Source organism: Pinus tabuliformis, chromosome 8 (assembly GCF_031772625.1).
Source record: "Pinus tabuliformis cultivar Carrire ecotype Pingquan chromosome 8, CPIR1, whole genome shotgun sequence".
NCBI lineage: Eukaryota > Viridiplantae > Streptophyta > Pinopsida > Pinales > Pinaceae > Pinus > Pinus tabuliformis.
Genome location: NC_142294.1, coordinates 413,031,669 through 413,041,028, shown reverse-complemented (window position 1 = coordinate 413,041,028; position 9,360 = coordinate 413,031,669). Strand labels below are relative to the sequence as shown.

The window sequence follows — 9,360 nt, the reverse complement described above, 5'->3', positions numbered from 1 at the left end:
TATAATTAATTAAGAATTAATGTTTAATAATTAATTAATCGGTTAATTGAACGATGAGAAGAATCCATCGATCAACTGATGGATGCAAATCATGATCATTATCATATAATGATGGCGATGGGTTGGGTTATGTGAGAGTTGGGTGTAATAGACGAATCAATGCACTGTGCACAAGAAAACCCATTTGATTTGTTTTGTTTTGTTAAGGGGAGGGGACATATGTTGTTATTCTATTTATTGGGAGGTGTTATGCTCGTGTTTCAAGAAGAGAGAACATTGGAGGGTAATTACCTAGAAATGCAAGAGGTAGAAGAGGAGGAGATGTAGGTCTGTCGTTGCTGCAGTTGTAGGTTTGTATGAGAAGTGCAGAGCAGGGCAGAATAGTGATGGGTGTGCTGGCAGTGGCATCATCTACATTTGGGCCGTTTTTTTTAATACGATATTGAGGTCCTCTGCCTCGGGAAGCGCGCATGCATCAGAGTTCAGTGTTTATAGAGAGACAGATAAAAGGGTGAAATAAGCGTTCCATTGCAGATTCTTCCAGCAGTCCATAGGAGGAGACTCTTGGTCAGACTGCATTTCTATTCTCATTTCCAGATTCTCCCATTTGAAGGCGCAGGAGGAGGACAAACACAAACACAAACTCTTGTCTTTTCCTTCGCTATCCCAACACATGCAACACTCTGCTGATTTTTAGTTTTCACCTGCAAGATTGACTTTAAGGGCAGGAGGGGGAAAATTAGGGTTTTGGGTATACAGATCTCATCTTCGCCTGGAACGAGCAGCAAGGGCAGAGAGAGTGCGCGGAGGAGGGAGGGGGGCGCCATGACATCCTTAAGCAGAGAGCTCGTTTTTCTCATCTTACAGTTTCTGGATGAGGAAAAGTTCAAAGAGACGGTGCACAAGTAAGTTGGTTTTTTTAACATACATTTCTCAAATCCTCTTTTGGTGTTTTCTTTTTGTTGAGCGGGTATTCTGCAAATGAGAAGCTAATGATATTGTTGTGCATGGCATGGTATAATAATAACAGGTTGGAGCAGGAATCGGGGTTTTTCTTCAACATGAAATATTTTGAAGATCAAGTACAGGCGGGAGAATGGGAAGAGGTGGAGAGATACCTGTCCGGTTTCACAAAGGTGGACGACAACCGTTATTCCATGAAAATATTCTTCGAGATCAGAAAACAAAAATATTTGGAAGCTTTAGACAAGTAAGCATATCCTTCTTTCTTAAGGTGCTTTCTCGCCAGAATGCAGAGATGAGTGAGATTGAAGTATTGGTATGTTGAAAATAAAAAATTATCATTTGGGTATTCACAGGCAAGATCGGGCTAGAGCTGTAGAGATATTGGTGAAGGATCTCAAAGTCTTTTCTTCATTCAACGAAGAGCTGTTCAAAGAAATCACGCAGCTTCTTACCCTGGACAACTTCAGGTACGTTCTCTTATTTATATTTTGGCGGTTTTGGCTGTTCGAGTGGGAAAGAAGCCTTGAAATCATGCATCGGCTTTCGGAAGTCCTGTATCTGGAGTGAGTTGGATTGGGTACAGTTGGAGTGACTTCGATTTGGTATTTTGTAGGGAAAATGAGCAGCTGTCTAAGTATGGGGATGCAAAGTCGGCCAGGACCATTATGCTTATAGAGCTAAAGAAATTGTTAGAAGCTAATCCTCTGTTCCGTGACAAACTCACATTCCCGGCCTTCAAAGCCTCAAGGCTCCGAACACTGATAAATCAAAGGTAGGGTGCTTTTTTATGTTCAGCAGTTCATGGAGGCCTCTGGCTGATCTCTGTTCCTTTTGGTTTTGAACTGGTCAAGATGAATGTTTTTAGCACTCCTTAACTACATACTTCAGAAAATTCAAATAATGAATTACTAATCAGACAATGAGAATTCTCTGTTTTTGTTATGCCTACTGTTTATTTTTGGGAACAGGGGATTCGATAAAAGTACTAACATAACAAAGTGTGCCATTGGCCTTTTTGTATCCAGCCTCAATTGGCAGCACCAGCTTTGTAAAAATCCCCGACCTAATCCTGATATTAAGACCCTGTTTGTCGATCATACATGCACACCACCAAATGGGGCCCGAGCACCAACGCCTTCAACTAACCCACTTGTGGGTACACTTCCAAAAGGAACAGTGTTTCCTCCTATTGCCACCCACAGTGTGAATCAACTGGTAAATTTGTTTTGACGGTCATGCAGCCATGATTTCAACAAATACATTAGTTTAATTGATTTTTTTTTGTTTCCACAAATCATTAATAATGTGTTCGCTGCGTCTTTTTGATATGATTTCAGCCTTTCCAGCCTGCTGGTGCTTCTTCCGGCGGTCTTTCGGGATGGATGGCAAATCCTAATCCTGCTGCTGCACACTCTGCTGGACCAGTATCTCTTGCACCACCCCCAAATGCAGGTTTGCTTAATTTACTATATTTTGTAAAATGCTCTTTAGTAGGCTAATACCATGTTATCTCTTGGAAAATTTGTATGGCATTCTTGAATGTTATTGAGTAGCAACAGTATTTTGTAAAATTCTCTTTAGTAGGCTAACACCATGTTATCTCTTGCAAAAATTGTATGGCATGCTTGAATCTTATTCAGTAGGAACAGTGGAAGAAGATACACTAGTTTGTCCTTTCAAGTGGGGTGATTTAGTAGGCTCTTTCTGTTCATATATGTCAGAAATATGTTTCTTTTTTCTATAACACGAATTTTCCTAACAGAGCATATTTTGACTTCTCATTCTGTGAATGGCATCAGCGGCTTTCCTAAAACGACCTAGAACTCCACCATCAAATGGTCCTGCTGTAGACTATCAATCTGCTGATTCTGAACACCTCATGAAGCGCATCCGGGGTGGTCAGTCGGAGGAGGTACATACAGAGCATTAATTAAGATCGATATTTGATTATATGATGGATTGAAATTGTCTGCCTGCAGTCCATGTGTTTATTACTTTTAATTGAGTCACAACTTAATGCTAAATTCTCTTGTACTTTTTGTTTGTTTCAAGTTTCTTGGCTTTTCTACCAGGTCCATTGACTGTTGTATGTGATCGATTTTGAGTAGGATATATCAGTTATTCTACAGGGATTGCTTTTCCACAAACTAAGAATGCTCACTTTCTAATTGTAGGTGACCTACCCAGGCCCAGGCCCAGGCCATCCTCTTAACATGTACTCACAAGATGACCTGCCAAAGACTGTGGCAAGAACTCTCAATCAGGGTTCAAATGTTATGAGTATGGATTTCCATCCTCTGCAGCAAACAATTTTGCTAGGTGATTTCAAATTCCATTCAATGCAGTTCTTCATTCAAATAAATTCTTAAATTCAATTTGGAAGCTGTACCGTTTCTCTTTATAAGTATGTTCACACTGGCTAGTGGTTCAAATTTGGATTGCTGGCTTTATCGATCAGTTGGAACAAACGTTGGTGACATTGCAATTTGGGAAGTGGCATCTCGTGAAAGATTAGCTTATAGGACCTTTAAGGTTTGGGAAATTTCGGCCTGTTCGATTCCAATGCAGGTAGATGATTTTTTCATAAATTAGTTCTGTAATTTAAATTGGGAAAATTGTACATCTATGAATTGATCTTGAAAATATTTTAGAGTTCTTTCTGGAGTTGATCATTAGCACAGGCGTTAGGTAAAATCTTATACATGTTTTTTTATTTTTTCATAGGCTGCTCTTGTGAAAGATCCAGCTGTATCAGTGAATCGTTGTATCTGGAGCCCAGATGGGGCAGTCCTTGGTAACTTAATATATACTCTGTATTCTTTAATAAGATGTTTTGACATCATTTCCTTCTTTAAAGTTTATATAACAATGTGAGTGATTTGTAATAATGCCATTTACAAATGTCTCTGGTCTCCTTTTGGTTGGTTGTGCACCAATACAATGGTGTGCTATTTCCTCTATTCATATACTGACATGCCTGCATTTGCGTTCATAGGAGTTGCATTTTCCAAGCATATAGTTCACATATATTCTTATACTGTGGCAGGCGATTTGAGACAACATCTAGAGGTTTGATTACATACTTAAAGACCAACCTGTACATGCTTGTAGCTCTGTAAAATTAAGTTTGTATTGAAAGTATAATTTATTAACATTGATATGATTTATACAGATTGACGCACATACTGGTGGTGTGAATGATATTGCTTTTTCACACCCTACCTCCCAACTATGCATAATTACATGTGGGGATGATAAGAACATCAAGGTAATCTGCTTCATCAGATATGTCAAGACTCATTCTAATAGTTGTTGTTTACTTACTCTCTCTATGATTTTTTTTTGTCTGTGCTTGTCTGTGCTTGTAGGTGTGGGATGCAGTAACTGGTCGAAAGCAGTACACATTTGAAGGTCATGAAGCACCTGTCTATTCTGTTTGTCCTCACCAGAAAGAAAATATTCAGGTACTTTGTTCCTTGAGACCTGAAAAATTTATGTGAATTACAGTTGAATAGTATTAAATTCTAGTTGTTTTGAAGTTACATTGCATATTCTATTTTTGTTTGATGTTTGGCTTCCTGTGAATTTTTTGCCATATGAGAAATACTTAATTGCACTAAAGATAGATGGATTATGACTCTTTGTTTGTATGCAGTTTATTTTTTCTACAGCTATTGATGGAAAGATCAAAGCCTGGTTGTATGATCTTGCGGGATCTAGGGTGGACTATAATGCTCCTGGCCTCTGGTGCACTACAATGGCTTACAGTGCTGATGGAACAAGGTAAAATGTTAAACTTGGAATGGTGTTTAATTTGTAAAGTGCCTTAATGTGGATCCAAGTTTTACTTCAATTTTCTATATGTACCCTGTTAAGCCTATGCTCTTTCTAAACCATATAATTATTTGTATTTTTTATTAGGCTCTTCTCCTGTGGAACAAGTAAAGATGGTGATTCATACCTGGTTGAGTGGAATGAAAGTGAGGGAACAATCAAGCGGACATATTCTGGTTTTAGGAAGCGTTCCTTAGGTGTTGTGCAATTTGATACAACCAGGAATAGGTTCTTGGCAGCTGGTGATGAATTTCAAATAAAGTTCTGGGACATGGATAACACCAATATCCTGACAACAATTGATGTTGAGGGTAGTTCGGTAAGAAGTTATTTTTGAAGATGAGGATGGTTTATTTTTAGAGTTTGAGAGATAATGATTTTGAGAAAAAAAGAGTTTCAACACATTATTTTAAGTTTTCTTGATCACATCTCAATGTATAATCCTTGTGTTATTTTCCAAAAAGCTCCAGGCTAGTCCTCGCCTTCGTTTCAGTAAAGATGGTTCCCTGTTGGCAGTCACAACGAATGACAATGGCATAAAGATCTTAGCCAATGCAGAGGGATTTCGCTTAATTCGCATGCTGGAGAGTAGATCCTTTGAGGGAACGAGGGTGCCACCAGAGACAATGGCAACAAAGGTAAATTGCTTCCATGAACATTTACTATGTACATGCACTGCTAATTAATGGTAAAGTTTAAACTCTAACTAGATCATTTTTATTATGCAGACTTCAATTGTGAATGTCATGCCTCCTGCAGTCACTGCTCCTGGTTCCCTTCCCGGTGCTATAGAACGTTCAGAGAGACTTCCACCTGCAGTGTCAATGACCAATTTTGTAAGAGCTTTCTCCTAGAATTATTTCTTTAGAGTCTAGAATATTTGTCCAGCCATATTCAGTTTAGTTTGTCACATATATCTTATCAGTGTCTAAACTTTCACTCCAGAGTACAGATATTGTTGCTTTCAAGTTTCCATATAGCATAGGATTTTGTTTTTCCCTTTCAAATGCTCTATTAGCCATTATTTTGGCATATTTTTTATAGGAATAGGATGATATGATCAGTGGATTCTTACAATTATCTGACACTTGAGACAACATGTGTGCAGAGTAGTATAGACAGCAGTCGGACCCCAGATGTTAAACCAAGGCTTCTAGATGAGGTTACAGACAAGAGCAAGAACTGGAAATTGACTGAGATCACTGATTCGGGTCAGTGTAGGTCTCTCAGGTTGCCTGACACAATGCATGCGAGCAAGGTATGCAATCATCCTTCTATTATAGAAAACACTAAAGGTTGACATACATTACAATTTATCTGCTACAAATTCTGTCGATATTGATCCAAACAAGTAATGTGCTATTTCTTGCAGGTAGTAAGACTGATATACACCAATTCCGGTGTTGCTGTTTTAGCACTGGCATCCAATGCTCTCCATAAGCTATGGAAATGGCAGCGGAGTGACCGGAATCCATCTGGAAAGGTGGGGTTCTTCAGTAGTTGTTGTTTGCTTTCTTTTTATTTTAGCTTGTTTTATTTATTTATTTGTTTGTTATACTTTTGGATATATAATTTGCAGCTGTATTTTATGTAGTAATGATTGACGAGTAACTAAGAGTTAGTATTTTATTCCACAGTCTACAGCGAGTATTCCACCACAGATGTGGCAGCCAGCTAGTGGGATTGTTATGAATAATGACATTGGTGATACAAATCCAGAAGAAGCCGCTGCTTGTATAGCTTTGTCTAAGAATGATTCCTATGTGATGTCTGCTTCCGGTGGCAAGGTCTCCTTATTCAATATGATGACATTTAAGGTAAGAGAGCCTTCTACCTAAAGACCAGTCTCATTTTAATGTTTCCGATGATATATAATTTCAGTTTTGGTACATTGTTCTGCTTAGGGGTTTATTCTCTAATGTCTCACCTGTGAATATAACTGTTGTGCTTTTCAACTTTCAAATTATGTGGTGTTAGAGGAGCTAGCTATAGTTCAGGATCACTCTAGAAGGATCTTGCCTAATGTTACTCACTATAGGCTAAGAATTCAAAGGCTCCCAGTTTATCTGAATCACTGGTTTCATGGCATGCTAATTAGTGATTCATTGCAGGTCATGACAACTTTCATGCCACCTCCTCCTGCAGCCACTTTTCTGGCTTTCCACCCTCAGGACAATAACATCATTGCAATTGGCATGGAGGATTCATCAATTCAAATATACAATGTTCGAGTTGATGAGGTGCTGCCTGTGAATGTATCTTTGAATTTAAAATTCTTATCATTTTTCTTCATTGTGCCCTTTTACCAAAAATGACCTTTTACAGGTGAAAACAAAGCTCAAGGGCCACCAAAAGAAAATCACAGGCCTGGCTTTTTCACATGTTTTGAATGTGTTGGTATCTTCTGGAGCTGATGCCCAGGTATATGGTTTCTTTTATTATTATATATAGTTTGACTCCGTGATGTTCACTTTAAAGTTTACACAAATTTACTGAGTAGAAATGTTCCTGTACTCACAACCACGTCTTTTGGCAGTTATGTCTCTGGGGCATAGATGGGTGGGACAAGCGAAAGTCAAAAGTTGTACCAGTACAGCCAGGAAGATCATCGCCACCAGTCGGGGATACAAGAGTACAGTTTCATAATGATCAAATTCACTTGTTGGTTGTGCATGAGAGCCAGCTTGCTATATATGATGCTTCCAAGTTGGAGCGCTTGCGCTATGTAAGTACTTGTAAGCAGTCTTGAATTCAAACATAGACAGTTATATAATGTCACTTACCTTCTGTATCTGATTGGATGACCTTGTTACATGGTTGCATTGCAGTGGTCTCCTCATGATTCCCTATCTGCTCCTATTTCAAGTGCCATATACTCATGTGACAGCGTCCTAGTTTATGCGAGCTTCTGTGATGGTGCAGTTGGAGTGTTTGATGCAGAAAGCTTGAGGCCTCACTGTCGCATTGCACCTTCTGCATATTTACCATCGGGAATGAACAGGTAAATGGGCTTTTTCATTCTATCAAGGTTGATACATCTATTTTTCAGATTTGGCTTTTGACAAGGCATATTATGATTTGATTTGTTGTTTTGTTATTTATGCAGCAGTAACGCCTATCCTCTAGTCGTTGCATCACATCCATCCGAACCGAATCAATTTGCTCTTGGAATGACAGATGGAGGAGTTCATGTTATTGAGCCTTCAGAGTCAGAAGGGAAATGGGGTGTTGGACCTCCCCCAGATAATGGAACTGTCGGATCAAATCCAACATTAAGTAACCAAGGTTCGGAACCACCCTCAAGGTAGTTCAATGGGAACATAAGAACAATGGTACTACTTTGTGTCTACCGACTGTTTATTTACAAGAATACCATGAATAATGGTAGCGCGTCTTGGCAGTGAAATGCCTCACTTGTGTTCCAGTTTTTGAGGCATTCTATCAAGATTGTAATTTTCATCAGATATTGTTCAGCACTGTAGATGGAGGTTAAGCAACTGTAAATGATATGTAAATGAGTATCTAGGTGCAATCCTGGTCACTATATTTTTTCTAGGTCGTGTAAAAATTGGAGCATAATTCATGAATGTTCTTTCCGAGGGTTTCTCAGTGTATTTTTGAAACCCTTCTTTGTACCACATGATTGTTTTTCATATGTTCATGTGCATTCAGACAAACCTGGTTTATGCGGAAGCTTTGTCAGACTCGGGGAATATTATATTTATAAACTGAATCAGCATTTTTGGGTTGACTGCTATTGGAGCTCAGATTGAAGTAATTCAATTGAGAAAACATTAATTATGCATGAGTTTCTGCAATTGACTCAACGAACTTCTTGTTTGATGAGTATTGTTTGAACATATTGATACAGATATTTACTGAAAGCAAGAATCTTTCAGTTGATACTGCTCGTATTTTTCATTGCTGAAGCCTGAAGGTCATACATATAGGAGGCTTCATTTATGCCATTGGCAGACTGTCATTATTGTTTCGCTGGGAAGCAATCAGATAAGTCATCGTTGGTAGACTATGTTTAGGATGTTCAACTGGAAGCTTTGTTACCATCTTACATACATTACCATCTTACATGTCTGTATGGGACATTTTGATATTTATCACCCATTGTTTCCTCGTCTCCACTTGTTATGTCCAGCATACATAACTTTGTTTCGTGGTACACACCAATTTGAAATCATGCCCTTGTGCTCAGTTACTCTTTAGTGAACCCTTTTAGAGGGTTAGATAGAAAATCTCAATTGATAAGGTTTAACCAGATTTCTTATTACTGGTGAAATTCTTTTGAGAATAGGGTAACTTCGTTTCGTGGCACACACCAATTTGAAATGATGTCCTTGTGCTCAGTTACTCTTTAGTGAACCTTTTAGAAGGTTAGACAGTTACTCTTTAGTGAACCTTTTAGAAGGTTAGATAGAAAATCTTAATTGATAATCTTTAACAAGATTTCTTATCACTCGTGAAATTCTTTCGAAAATATAGCAAAGAAAAGCTAAATTTGTATGATTATGCGTTTATATTTTTAATTCACATTTATTTCCATTT

General features: G+C 38.4%; 1 protein-coding gene across 1 annotated transcript; it reads left to right on the top strand.

Annotated features, from left to right (window-relative positions):
* The first annotated feature begins 215 nt into the window (after positions 1–215).
* Positions 216–8,555, top strand: LOC149235818 (protein TOPLESS-RELATED PROTEIN 2-like). The gene is made up of 25 exons (XM_089372193.1): positions 216–905; positions 1,031–1,210; positions 1,320–1,433; positions 1,580–1,738; positions 1,992–2,181; positions 2,304–2,418; positions 2,766–2,878; positions 3,141–3,285; positions 3,425–3,534; positions 3,691–3,760; positions 3,962–4,035; positions 4,139–4,234; positions 4,335–4,430; positions 4,622–4,749; positions 4,888–5,119; positions 5,265–5,438; positions 5,529–5,636; positions 5,909–6,058; positions 6,173–6,283; positions 6,438–6,617; positions 6,912–7,040; positions 7,126–7,221; positions 7,337–7,525; positions 7,629–7,801; positions 7,907–8,555. The coding sequence occupies exons 1-25, from the start codon at positions 826–828 to the stop codon at positions 8,106–8,108; spliced, it is 3,414 nt and encodes a 1,137-aa protein (XP_089228319.1). The 5' UTR covers positions 216–825; the 3' UTR covers positions 8,109–8,555.
* The last annotated feature ends 805 nt before the right edge of the window (positions 8,556–9,360 follow it).